General features: G+C 41.6%; 1 protein-coding gene across 2 annotated transcripts in view; it reads right to left on the bottom strand.

Annotated features, from left to right (window-relative positions):
- The window catches only part of LOC125307926 (dipeptidyl aminopeptidase-like protein 6), a 120156-nt gene extending 106650 nt beyond the window's left edge, over nucleotides 1-13506 (bottom strand). The window contains exons 1-3 of one of the 2 annotated variants that reach the window (XM_048264074.1): nucleotides 13490-13506; nucleotides 12963-13144; nucleotides 12777-12843 (exon numbers count right to left, since the gene is read on the bottom strand). In XM_048264074.1, the coding sequence (XP_048120031.1) occupies nucleotides 12777-12833 (57 nt within the window). In that variant the 5' untranslated portion in view covers nucleotides 12834-12843; nucleotides 12963-13144; nucleotides 13490-13506. Of the gene's footprint in view, nucleotides 1-12776; nucleotides 12844-12962; nucleotides 13204-13489 lie in introns of those variants that run through there. The other variant, XM_048264066.1, reaches the window with a different exon arrangement.
- Between the last annotated feature and the right edge of the window lie 1015 nt (nucleotides 13507-14521).

Below are 14521 nucleotides of genomic sequence, written 5' to 3'. Positions count from 1 at the left end.
AACCGCATTTATAGTTTTCTACAAATGCAATCAAATTGGCCTCCATCACTCAACCAACGCTAACGGTAACATTATTGTACCTAGGTCCTTATTGATATTATAAGATTAACGTACCTGCAGTAAAAACCAAACATGTCCGATAAACATTCTCAGATTTATTTCGCCTTCAAGAAGAAATGGGAATTAAATTTCATGTGAACATCATCCTATCCTTATTAGACGTTCTCTGCGGTAAACTACAGTCCTTGTAGGAAGCGTCCATTGTTTTTACAACCCACTTTTAACTTCCAACAACATTACGTCTCACTGCAACGATGCGCCATCTAGTGGACAAACGACTACTTATCGCCAATACTGAAAATGCAGCCATGATGATGATGATGAATATTTATTTTGGCTTTCTTTTAATCCTACTGAATTTGTAATTATGTATCGGCCATTCTAATACCGATAGTATGTGCGCACCTGTGTGTGTGTGCATGTGTATATGCACCGCCATCTACAGGCCAATGAGTGTACAGTCACTAAATGTACACATAACCTACATTTTTTTAGACCCCCCCATGGATGAAATTCTACGAAACTTGGCATACCCCCAGAGAATGCCAGGTCAATCATACACATAAAATTTGGTGCAGTTCTGAACATCTTAACTGAAGATAGGGGCGATTAAAGCAGAATGATATTGCATTTTCATTTTTTACCGGGGGGGGTGCAAATCACAAATGAGTGATTATGGGCCAGGTTGATGTGGGCCCTTGAGACCAACATACCATAAAAGATTCTTCATCCTCAGTGCCACGGTTCAGGTAGTTATTTAGGGGCCCAGCACGGGGAGGAGAGAACAAAATTTTTCCGTAAAAGTCTAGTGGGGCTACATACCCACCAAATTTCATGTGCCCCGGTGGTTCGGTGTTCCGGGTATCGTTGACCAAAAATTCAGGAAGTAGATGACGGGGGGAAAAAAAAAAAAAAAAAAAAAAAAACTTTGACAATCATTATATGACTGTTTCGCTAGCTTAGCTAGCGGCAGTCATAATAAAGAATGAAAGGTCAGAATCCATATTTCATGGTTGAGGTTTGACTTTTCATTCCATTCCCCTGGCGGCTGCACCCCTAACAGGCTTGGGCCTTTACTGCCTCTCATAAAGGGTGAAATATGGAGAGAGCTGGGGCTCTTTACCTCCCTCCATTAGGATCTGTTTAAGGAGCCGTGGCCACGCGCTGGGCCCAGCCTGGGTTATCTGCATGTGCAGGCACTCAGAGGGAGACAAGCTGCACGCACGTCGCACGCGGCTTTCACTCTTTTTCAAAAATCTGTCTGGCTTTTCATAAATCTGTCTGGCTTTTCATAGGCAATTTAGCATGGCTGCAATTCCTTTGGTGAATCATATTAAATAAAAGAGTTAAAACTGGACGGGGAAAAAAAATGTTTTCAGTGGAGTGGAATGGCATGTATACTTAAATGCGGAAAGTTGTGTTCTTTTGAATGTGCATGTTTATCTCTCTGTTTTCCAGGTTATATATGCTGTACATATGTATGGTCAAAAGGCATTTCAATGATGTAGCTCAATCAAAGGCTTGGGAATTAAGTAAAATTGAGTAGCTTTAATGTCACCATAAAATAAATCCAAAGGTGAAGCACAAATGGAGTTTCACATAGGCATTTCTAAATAATTCGCTGGACAATGAAGTATACCTCAACACTGTGGAACAGGAATCATCATTCTCTCATTTGGTCTGCTGAGTTTGCTAATATTCAGCCAACCAAGCCCTGTAGCTGAGCTGTTAGCCGTGACGCAGAGCAAGATGAACAGCGCTAGTTCGGCCACAACAACACATTAAATCACACAACTCTTGCAATGCCACACGCAGCCACCACAAATTAAAACCGCATCCACATCAACACAAGCCTAGTGAAGGAGCAAGCCAAGGGAGGGAAAGGCCCATTTGCCTCTGTGCAACCTAGTAAATAGTGCATATTCCTTGTTTTTCTAGTTTCATCTCCCCTTGTGTCTAATTCATTTTTTAATGCATTGATTATATTGGTGAAGCTGTCGACCAGGGGAAAGCAGACTGATCCAGGAACAGGTGCATTCCAAAAACAAGGGGCTTATGCTGGGCAATGTAAGCAGACTATGGTGGTTGTGGTGTTTTTCCCCCCCAGCGGGACGAGGCTGAATGGGTATCTGACCATGGCAGCGGCCACGACCCTGACTACGCTGATGAATGCCATCGATTCCAGGCAGATGGACAGAGGCCACAAGCTCCCTTTCAGCCACTTATTTCCCCCACAGAGCCATGAAGGCTACCTGCCACTGCCACATAAGCTGAGTTACGCTCGACCAGCGCCCCATTACATGACCACTTTAGTGACTGTGTGGGCGGCTGGCCTCTCAGGTGGTGAGTGACCGACAGTTTGGGAAGGATGAGCCCATCGTCGCCTTGTAATGGCAACATGCGAGGTGATTAGGAACTGACCAGGGAGCAGAAGGACTGCCTTTAACACCTGAGAATGGCTCAGTCCAACTAATCCTGGACAGGTCACATCAATATTGTTTACAGCCTAGGGAGAGGCTGTGGCCCAGCCAGGCAATACATGAACATGCTGAAAGCTGTGGGGAAAGAGCTGTGTTGGGCTTCCAACTTTACGCTGTCTCAACACTAATTTATATTGGCAATCAAAAGCAAGTGATTTTACCCCAGGTACCATCAGACTAGACTAATTTGGTTCCAATAGGAAGGTAAAACATCTGTTGTGTTTGCATCACCTATTCTGCTGCAAAACATAGAAACAACTGACATTTGGTTAACATGGCTCAATTTAACAACACACTTTTTTGTTTTCACAACAAAAGGAAACTGTCAGCAGCAATCACAGGGTCAGTATCTGCAAAACACCTTTAAATCAGTTTGCCTCAAGGGCATAGGCTAGTTTGATATTAAGATGGTAACCTCATGAAGAAATGGCTTTAAATCACTGGTTAAGTAAAAACAAGATCTGAGAAGGCGTAAATGATGCTGTCCAAACTTACGGGAAGGGATAAATTCACCAAAGCAGAGAAGCTGGAGCTGGATTAATGTGTGCTTCATAAATGAGACACATCTGGTTAGGGCCAGACAGACAGGCATAAAAATATCAAATGTTGACGATCAGTCCCAGTGCGGTGCCGGTGCCAAGCCCTGAGCTAATATAGCACCTCACTGGGCTCGAGGACCGGACAAGGGATGGGGTGGGAAGGAGACACTCCTCACAGAAAAGTGCATAGGCAACTTTAAGTTCTTAATTTGTAAAGTTTAAGAGTTCACAAACTCTGAGTAGGTGTGTGCACTCTGTGTGTGTGTGTGTGTGTCTCTGTGTTGTTTTGTTGAGGCATATTAAACACAGGTGATAAATTATGGATGCTTGATGTTTCACCATTTAATTAGACAGTCATGAAATATTTTTGTTATAACCTGTGAAGTTAATAATTTAAATGTAAAAACATCAATTATAGGTGACATTGGCAGCATTTGCAAGTCTGTATTATACTTGAAGGCTGTTACTTGTCAATCCAAACTGTGACATTTTCTGTTCCTAGAGGTGAAATGACTGCGTGGATGTCCCAAACAGAGTCTATTTTAATGCACCATAGGTAACCATTCCAAGTTGACTCTCTAGTGGATATCTAGCCAGCAACCAACTCTCTAGTGGATGCATCAGCTCAAAGGAGCTCCAGTCCAGATGGGGGAGCTTCAGTCAGGGTTCTGCAGTCTGAGAACCAGGACATAATAAAAAAATAGTATTTAACAGCTGGGTTTATGTGAAAAGTCTGACAAAATTAACAACAGAATGACAGCAGTATCCGTCACACCATTATAGCTACCCCTTAGGCTAATACAGTATATTATGTAGTGTTGAGCTTTCACATTGCTCACCAGACACACCACCCACACATCTCCAACACCAATGTTCACTGGCTATGTATCAATAGAAAAGCTCTTTAAATATGGACATGCTGTCAGAATAATGGTCAAACCAAGTCTCCAGCCATTTTACCACATGAATGGCTAGAAAGATTCTGCACTAACAAACCTTGGCATGCCAAGTATGAATGGTGCAACCATTCATAAAATACATTCAATTTATGTACCTTGAGGAATCTCATCTTTTTTGAAAGACTCTGCACAGTCATGGCTTGGCATATCAAAATTACAGGAAATGACAGTTATTGTGGCTTAAATGTGGAAAATTCCACACAAGATATGAAACAAGGTCGGAATATTTAACTCTAACAGCACAGAAGTGCAAAAGTATTGAGTCTGTGTGCACTTGTGTCCACCACTTATATGTGTCTGGCCAATATCAGCATCAAACTAACACCAAAACACACAGCAACCTGGTTCCACAGTGGACATCACTTACTCAGCGGTGAGAATACGCAACGATTTATTGAGCAACAGACACCGTTTTTCATTCTTTGTCCTGTCTAAGGCGATGGTGTAGATGGAACCTCATTTTGAATAATAAAGAGTATGTCCATGCTGTGGGTTCTGTGTCAGCATCATGACCATAAACCTAGCTGTTGTCCAGAGGTGCGGTTTTAAATGATCAAACAAATTGACTGCCTAATAATGTTCACATTTCTTTAAAGATGAACAATGAAAATTAAATCACCATATGCATTACAGGATTGCAAAACATCTCCAGCACATATTTTTAAGTGTTAAGCTTTTGTCAGATTTATCCAAGCATTCCCAGATATGTGGCCGTAATGGACTGAGACTTGAATTCCATCTTGAATTTCCCCTTGGGGATCAATAAAGTATCTATCTATCTATCTATCTATCTAGACTTCCCTCACTCACATCTCGTACCAGCAGAGGGCATGTGTGTGCAGTTTTTTCTACACTCCAACACTCCTAGGCTGAGGTAAGTCTTCATTCATAAACTATGCAAATATACATACAGTATACAGTGGGTTGCATAAGTATTGATCAATTTGAATAAAAAGAGGAATAAAAACTCATCTTTTGGAAATTCAGCTTAAAGGGACACCAGGCAAGCCTGATGCTTTTTCTCTACAAAACTCCCCCTCGCTCGGTCTGAAGCTCTTTTCCTTTTCTTTGCATCTTCTGTCAAGGGTTTTCGCTGCTTCTTCGCCGGCTCTGCCATTATACACACGTTTGCAACAAACGCTAGCATTTCGTTAGCCTGCCTCTGTGCTGTAAACTGATCCTGCTTCGGTCGGCGGGTACGATACACTGAACTTGCAAGCGGGATATTCTTCCTACAGGCAGTAGGGGCGGGCGAGAGAGTCTTCATTCGCCCTGTAATGAGTCATTTAACCATTTACCGACTTACGAAGATGAGTAATTAACACGAAAACGTTGCCTGGTGTCCCTTTAATGCCTTAATTAACAAAATGAGGAAAACTCCAACCTTTAAGGACACCAATTTTCTTTGTGAATGAATAATGTGTCGTAAATAAATAAATGTTCTTCATTAAAATACTGGGTCCATAAGTATACATACCCCTATGTTAAATTTCCATAAAGGCAGGCAAATTTTTTTTTTTTTTTTTTTTAAAGGCCAGTTATGTCATGGATCCAGGATACTATGCATCCTGATAAAGTTCCCTTGGCCTTTGGAATTAAAATAGCCCCACATCATCACATACCCTTCACCATACCTAGAGATTGGCATGGTGTGTATTTGGTTCGATGCTCATTGAGCTCAATACAAATCAAACTAGCTAATAAGCCAACTGAAATACACAATGTGTGTGCTTTTATTACTTGCTGTGTGGGGCAAGCAATGCTGCCTGTACACTTAATACTATTATTTAGATATATTTCTATCATTGAAAATGTGATTGGAAGGGCCTTAAGGATCATGCAACTTACTAATACTTCAATTGAGGGCCACAGAGATTTTAAAAGTGAAATGCAATTTTAATTTTCTGTTTCAAATCTTAACTTTGACTTTAAAACTTAAAATAGTTTTAGTTGTCATATTCCGATACAGCAGCCTCTTTTGATACATTTTGATACAAGGGTACATCACAATATATTGCTATATTGATATTTTGAGCACAGCCATAGTGATTGGCGGAATCCAGTAAAAAAATATGTTTTCTAAACAAAATACAGTACTGTAAACAGTCAAACTAACTCAAAATATTTGAGGAAACTAATGACCTCTATTTTTAAAGCTATGTATCCAGTCAATTTAAGCTAGAATAATATAATTATATTTAAGGTGACCCTAAGACAATTACAGCAATAATATAAATTCAGTAAAGTTCAATATATATACAATCCCTGACAAAAGTCTTGTCATCCCTTTAGAAATGTTGGTTTTTAAGCAAAATACAAACACTTTTGCAGTTTTTCTGAGAAAATAAACAAACCAGGACCATTTCAACAGTTCAACACAACTGAAACAACAATTGTTTTCCCCAAATTCAACACAAAATATCACCAAAATGCTGCGGGAAGTGAATACTGTCAAACTGACAGTCAAAATTCTTGTTACCCTTCACAAAAGTGTCTTTTGCACTGTTAAAAGCACACTTTTCATTGTTAAAATCCAGTGCTAAGGTTAAGGGTAGTCAGACGTCAGCTGTGAAAGCATTCCTGAGAAATCTCAGTCCATATTAATGGACAATTGACTCAAGTTTACTCACCTTACATTTATATTGGTTTCTATGGACAGTATGATGTTGGATGTCCAAATATTTGAATGACTGTACCTACCCCTTTATATGCAGCTGATTGTCAGTGCCAGAGGAAGCTAAATAGGCTAAGAGCATCACCTGGCCATGGCCATGATTCACTTTAAACATGGTGCACCTTTCAGGCTATTCTTTACTCTTCATCCTCCACACATAACCACTGGTCAGGAGGCCCAAAAAGTTGTGTTCCGTTTATATGGTTTTGGTTCAGTATTCTGTTTTGTTCATGCTTATGGACCCTTTCAAGAGAGTTCCATTATCAGCATCATAGTTGGCCCCACAAGACTTCCTTTTTAACATTCCATATGTTATCTTAATGCAGAGGAAGTAGATTGGGGCCCAAATAGAACGTTCAAGCATTGTTTTTGTTTTTATTGATGAAAGGGTCTATACTAGCTCAATTTCATTGTGCATTGCTTCACGTCAGCGTATTGACTGTGAATAGTAGTATGTTTGGATGAGGAACAATGACGAATAGCCTGAAAGGTTTTACAGTTATAGATTTCACATTAGGTTATACATTAGCAACATTAGGTTTTATGGTAAAATGTGCAATCAATATTTCAACCATATGATAATTGCATGGAACACATGGCTTAATGACTACAATGATGTGTAATCAAGGCATAGAAACAACAGTAACAGCAGCACATGCATTCCTTCCAAACAGTAATGGAGGGAGACCAGACTGTTCAAGACTCCTCCAAGTTAACCCAGGGCCAGGGTGGATAGAGAAGTGAGAACGGCATTAAAGACACGCACCATGACTTATAATGCTGGACTTATTTCAGGGGATATGACTGATTACAAAGCAGCATCTTATAGTTTACGTAGAGCTATTAAAGATGCTAAGCGCTATAGAGACAGAGTTGAAGCTGATTTCTTGGAGGGTGATCCAGCACAGTGTGGAAAGGACTCGAACCATCACTGGCTTTGAAAAAGAAAGTCCCTCCTATGATGAATGTGAGTAAAGCCCTCCCTGATGAACTTAATGCTTTTATGCTCGCTTTGACATGAAAAACACAGACTATCTTGCACTAGCTGCAGCATGTGAAGCAAATGAGGATGCACCTTTCTGTGTCTCTGAGGTCGATGTGAGCAATGCCTTTAGGAGGGTTAATTGTAGAAAAGCTGCTGGACCGGATGGAATTTCTAACAGGGTTTTGAAATCCTGCGCTGCTCAGTTAGCTCCTGTGTTCACTTATATCTTTAACACATCATTGGCTCAAGAGACAGTTCCTACTTGCCTCAAGCAGTCTGTTATTGTTCCAGTACCGAAAACAAAAGTCCATCATGTCTGAATGACTACCGCCCAGTAGCCCTCACATCTACAGTGATGAAGTGTTTTGAGAAGCTTGTGAAAAAACATTATCTGCTCATCCCTCCCTGCCTCCTTCGACCCCTCCAATTTGCTTACAGAGCCAACAGGTCTACAGAGGATGCCATCTCAAACCTCATGCACACCACCTTAACTCACCTGGAGGAGGGGAATGGGAATTATGTGAGGATGCTGTTCATTGACTTTAGTTCAGCATTCAACACGATAGTACCTCTCACCTTGGTCACAAAGATGAAGGCCTTAGGACTAAACACCACCCTGTGTCACTGAATATTTGACTTCCTCACCAACCGTTCACAAGTGGTTAGAGTGGGGGGTCTGACATCTGACTCATTAACCATCAGCACTGGTGCTCCCCAAGGTTGTGTTTTGAGTCCACTGCTGTACAACATCTACACACATGACTGCAAAGCCAACAGTAGTCATACCTCCATCATCAAGTTTGTAGATGACACAGTGATCTTGGGCCTGATTAGTAACAACAATGAACAGCTCTACTTGGATCAGGTTGATGATGTGGCACAGTGGTGTCAATCTAACAGCTTGACACTGAATATCAATAAAACCAAGGAAATGGTAGTGGATTACAGAAGGCAGCAGCAGAACTACAGTTACACCCCACTAATGATCAGCGGGCAACCTGTAGAGAGAGTCAAAAGTTTTAAATACCTTGGTGTCCACATTACTGAAGACCTAACATGGACTGTTAACACTCAATATGTTCTGAAGAAGTCCAGACAACGACTCTACTTCCTTCATCAGCTAAGGAAATTCAAAGTTTCTACATCCATCATGAAGGCCTTCTACACTTCAGCGGTTGAGAGTGTTCTAACTGGAAGCATCATCACCTGGTATGGGAACTCCACAGTTAGAGATTGTAGTACTCTGCAGAGAGTAGTGCTCAGCTGAAGCGATACTATAAGAACTCAACTCCCTGCTCTACAAGATATCTATTCCAGAAGAGTACTCCTAAGAGCCCAAAAGATTCTGAAGGACTCTTCTCATCCTAACAATTGATTATTCCTACCGCTGAAATCAAGAAGACGCCTATGTAGTCACAAAGCCAGAACTGAGAGACTCAGGAGAAGTTTTTATCCCCAGGCCATCCGAACTGTGAACTCACACTATACTGACTTTGCACACATTCACTCTTCAGCACTCTCAAACATTTCCCAACTCTGAACTCACACTATACTGACTTTGCACTCATTCACTCCTCAGCACTCATGCCCCCCACACACACACACACACACACACCTACAAGACTTTTAGCACTTTTACATCCCTCACCCTATGCTATAGACCTTTATTCATTTTCTTATTTCATCACACGTCAAAACACACACACACACACACATATCTGACTTTCTCCAACTTTTGCACATCTCCATAGAACTTTTTATTTATTATTTTTGATTTCTCCTCCATCTACCCATGTCCTTGATTGCCTAGCCTTCTGCCCCCCCCCCCCCCCCCCCCCCCCATCCCCAACACACACACAAAAAACACACACACTTACATCATCACTGTCATCACCTCACATACATACAGCACACTGCTTGCTACAGTAAGCCTCCTCTACTTGTTGCACACTGCCCCCCCCTCCCACACACACATACACAGCACATTGTCTTCAGGATCTTCTCCAACACACATCCTCTACATACTTACAGCACACTGCCCCCACCTACCCACATGCACACTACACACACACACACACAGTCACTGCTACACTCCCCTCCCGCCCACACACACATCTTCATCACTCACATACATCATACATACAGTACTCTGCTTGCAATAGTAAAAGTCCCTTCACCATACTTGCAGTACACTGCCCCCCCCCCTCTCCCCTACATACACAGCACATTATTTCATCAGGAAGCTTCTCCAACACACATCCCCAACATACTTACAGCACACTGTCCCCCCAATACACAGCACATTGTCTCATGAGGAAGCTTCTCCAACACACATATTGCACACTGCCCTCTCCCCACATACACAGCACACTATCACATCTCCCCTGTCATTCCTCCAACACACACACCAAGAGCCCTGGCAGTTGGGTTAGCCCCTTGAGCCGTGGATCTGCCCAAGGTTTCTTCCTTGGTAAGGGAGTTTTTCCTTGCCCCTGTTGCTCTTGGGTGCTCCTTGTTGGTGCCCCCATTCCAATCCTCCCCCACCTTTCTGATGCAGCCCTTGCCACTTCATCTACTACTGCACTTTTTACCCCCCCCCACTTTGCACAAATAGGCTGACACCAGACATAATTTCACTGCATTTCTTACTTCCAGTAACTATATGCATGTGACAATAAACTCCTTGTATCCTTGTATCCTTGTATCCTTAAATAACCATTTGTAGTCCTTGTGTGGACTGGAATATAACAAAATCCAACTGAATATGAAAATAATTAATTAATTAATTGTTAATTAATTAATAACAATTAATTAAACCGGACATGATTATAATCCTTACCGCAGACATGTTCTAGAGTGTTAGAAAGTGTAGTTTTGAAAAGTTTGAATTATTTAATTGATAAAGAATTGAAACTACTTCACTAGACCAGTGTTTCTCAAAGTGTGGTCCAGGGACCACTGGTGGTCCGCAAGCTAGCCCAAGTGGTCCGCGAGCAGACGTGTTAAAATTTAATATAGATGAGTTGTTTGCAATATTGAACCAACTTGTATGTAAATCCAAACATTTCTGCAACACTGCCTATGTAAGCCATGCCAGTTTAAATCCTATGAATTCTCTGACACAATAATACAGTCAAAGTGGTTCAGTGAGTAGGCCTATTGTGTAATTTACTATTGAAGTAGGTCTAATTTATTCTATTTTTTTTAGCTAGGTGGTCCGTGAGGCTTTTTTTATTGATTAAGTGGTCCTTGGTCTGAAAAAGTTTGAGAAACACTGCACTAGACTATGTTAACATGGGCCTCTCATGACCTCTGGTGGTGGAGATCGGGAATGCATTTTTTTGGAGAATACCATTACTGTAACCCTGAGGCAAAAGCTACGGAACACATCTCTGAGTGATGAACATGTCGGACTGATGCATCACACATGTATTTTGTGTATCAGAGGTGAGGGATTATCAGGAGTGCTCTTTGTCATAGAGATTCTCTCCTAATGCCATCGCAGCACCCCACCATCCCTCTCACAGTCTGGAGTCCACATGAGATGTTTGTAGACAATGGAGTCCACTGTGGCTGGAATCTATACACCACCTTACAGCAATTCCATTAGTGTACAGTATGCTTAAAAAAAAGCTTGTCGCTAACCTCATCTTGAGGGCTGTGACTGAGACATTTCTCTTTTCTGTAAGTCTTCTTGTGTGCAATTCCCACTGACTGACTCAATGACAGAGGTCAGGGATTACCCAGAGAGTTCTATGTCTGAGGGATCTCTCATGACAAATATGACAATATGGTCTTCCACATAGCAGACATGAGAGTGGTCCCAATAGGCCTTATGATAAAGCTTTCCAATATGGGTGTTATTTCTGTTAATTCATCATCTAAGCTCTTCATTTCAGGTTTTATCCCTTCATCCCTACATTCTCACTTGTGTGAGTGTGTGTGTGTGTGTGTGTGTGTGTGTGTGTGTGTGTGTGTGTGTGTGTGTGTGTGTGTGTGTGTGTGTGTGTGTGTGTGTGTGAGCCTGCATGCTACACTGGCATGTAATTAATGGTCCTCTGACTCTAACCCTGTTTGGAGTTCCTATTCCTACGATTTCAGCAAGTCCCAAGAGCTCAAAACCAAAATAGACAATCAGGTAAATATCCACCTATGTTATTATCCTTATCACAAGTAGGCCTATCATCTTTACAGATAATTTGAAAATAAGTCATTAAGGTAACATTCCTTCTTCCTTAGTCACATATAATTCAAACACACTCTGAATCTAAACCCTTGTGAATGTAGGCTGCATATCACCATGATATGTTTAAGAAGTAGGCCTAGGATTGCATTTAGTAGCCTACTTCTTGTGTCACTGATTGTACTCATCACATCGTCATGCATTTGTGCTTTACATGTGACATATGTTGTGGATTACATGGAACATTCGTTTCATGTCTCATCCTTGGTACCTAGGTGCAGTAGCCTATAATTCAGTCCCACACCTGGGTCCATCATTGTGAAACTAAATGTAGCGGAAAGAGACGCTTTTGGCTTTTAACATGGGCAAACAGGGAGATACGATCCAGCTTGACACGGCTGGAAAGAGGTTATGGGGACCGCACTGAGGCATGGTGTGCACATCAAAGGGGAAATATTTAGGACTGTGTTAACACTCTTTCTTCTGTTGTTATGGCTTTGGAAATATTCAATCACGTGTAGGGCGTTGTTAAAAGGCCTATTCATAAAAAAAATATATAGGTTTGGATAGAAAGGCAGAAAACGGAACGAATACTACAGTTGTCCCACATCTACATCTACCATTCCGTAAACAGGTAAGGCGTGTTGGCAAAATCTAGTTCAAAAACAGACAGGTTAACTGCACCATCTCACTAAAGCATGATATTCAGTCTTTGGTGATACTCTGTGATTCCACGAATGTTTCAAGAATAATGATTAAACATTCAGGAATTATATCATTCATTCGAACCAGATCGAATATTTTCGAGAGATTCGTATTTCCATAGATTGCCCAGGGGTAGCCTACTTCAGACCATGTAAGCTATCTGATGGGACAGAAGTTTAAAATGCGCCTACCTTCTCTCCTTTGACTGAGCCTCTTCTGTAGTTACCTGCGCCTGCTGATGAGTTCATGTCTCGTTCCCTGCGGCACAGCGCATTAAAATGCATGCATGTCGACAGATTAAAATGCAGCATGTCGACAAATATGTTTTCTAGTAATGTAATTTATATAGGGACACATTGTGTCAATGCAAATATTACCTTAGCGCGCTTTTCTAATCCACTCTGTTCCTGATGGCGCGGCGCTCTTTTCTGAAGTTTCCGACTCGCGGTCACAAGTTCAGCTCGTTCCACACTCGTTTCGTTTCGCCAAACCAATTTTGGCGACTTTTGGTAGCTCACTCCTGGTACTCCTCAGAATTCACACACCCGAGCATTGTACACTGTATAAAAAATTACGTTAAAACCCCACTGTGTTGACGGTGGGTTAGTTTCCGTGAAGACACATCAAAATACCCAATGCACCGCCCACCCACCCATTCGACTGCAGTGTGCTAGTTTTCCGAAGGAAGTGAGCAAAACGATCAGAGACAAAAATAATTCCTTCTAACGCGCAATTAATGTAGCTTACGCCACCGAAATGATGTCTTATCTCCCACAGATGCATTCGGTGTTATTCCAATGTTAACTGGTTTGTTGAGTCTGAATGGTAGCCTAGTCTGTGAACGCATTCCCTGTTGTTGTATGGAGATAGAATGCAGCTCACCTTTAGCCAAGATTTAACTCACATTGTGTTGTATAGCAGCAGCAAAATCATGAACGTTCTTTCTTGAAAGGATTCTGTGGCACTCATCAGAATATTTGCTAGTCGACCCGTGTCCGAGTTTATTGAATATTGTTGAGTCCAAGGTGTCTATCCCGCCTACAATACATTCTCTGATTGAAGTATGGTTATAATTTGTGACAGCAGCTTTTGGAGGTTAAAAACCTCGCTGCAGTGCAGTGCCATGTCCCATGGCTCTTTCCCCAACAATAGATTCCTTCTGCCTTAATTGGTGGGAGCAAGAAAGGAGAAGAGACGTGAAAATGAAGCAGTTTTGCAAGAGATGTGTTAATTAGTGAAATAAAATGAGCATTACAGGATCTCAGTAGGGGTTTAAGCAGTGGGACTGGTTTAGGGCTAGAAGAACCTGTAAGTAGGCCATGCTGTGCCACTGGTGGATGCGTTTCATGCAAGCACTACACTTAGGGAGGATGCCACCTCCATTGGGAAGTCACGGCATGGACAGAAAAGCCCATTCAACATCTAATATGACCCATTCACCATCCATTTCCTCTCTCACTTTCTCACTCAACAGAACTGGATCTTGTGACTTGCTTGTAAACTAGAGTATAAATACCCTGCACTAGAATTTTGGCAAAATTTGAGTGCATCCGATCAAATCCTTGTCCATGTGATGGTGAAATAAAATCTAATGCTTGGTACATCTGCAGTTTGTGAATACTTTCAAGGGTTTTATTTCATATTCAACTCACTGGATTAGTCTTGCTTTTTTATGGAGTGACTGTAAAACATTATGGCAAGCATTAGTGGGCATAACTGTTTTATTGTGTGCAAAGGTGCTTCTGAAGCTTTAACCTAGGTGTCAGCTGAAAGGCGGCGAAAACCTGTGCTTTCATAATTAATTACAGACATCAGGAACTGCATTCATTACATTCGTCTGTGTTAATTGTGCATCAGGCACCTTTTCTGCCCTTGCATTTGGTTTCTCAAGCAAAGTCAAGGACGAAACCACTCTTAAAATATAGCTGCAAGCAGC

Source organism: Alosa alosa, chromosome 1 (assembly GCF_017589495.1).
Source record: "Alosa alosa isolate M-15738 ecotype Scorff River chromosome 1, AALO_Geno_1.1, whole genome shotgun sequence".
Taxonomy (NCBI): domain Eukaryota; kingdom Metazoa; phylum Chordata; class Actinopteri; order Clupeiformes; family Clupeidae; genus Alosa; species Alosa alosa.
Note: the sequence above shows the minus strand (reverse complement) of the source record. Positions and strands in the feature narration are given on the sequence as shown.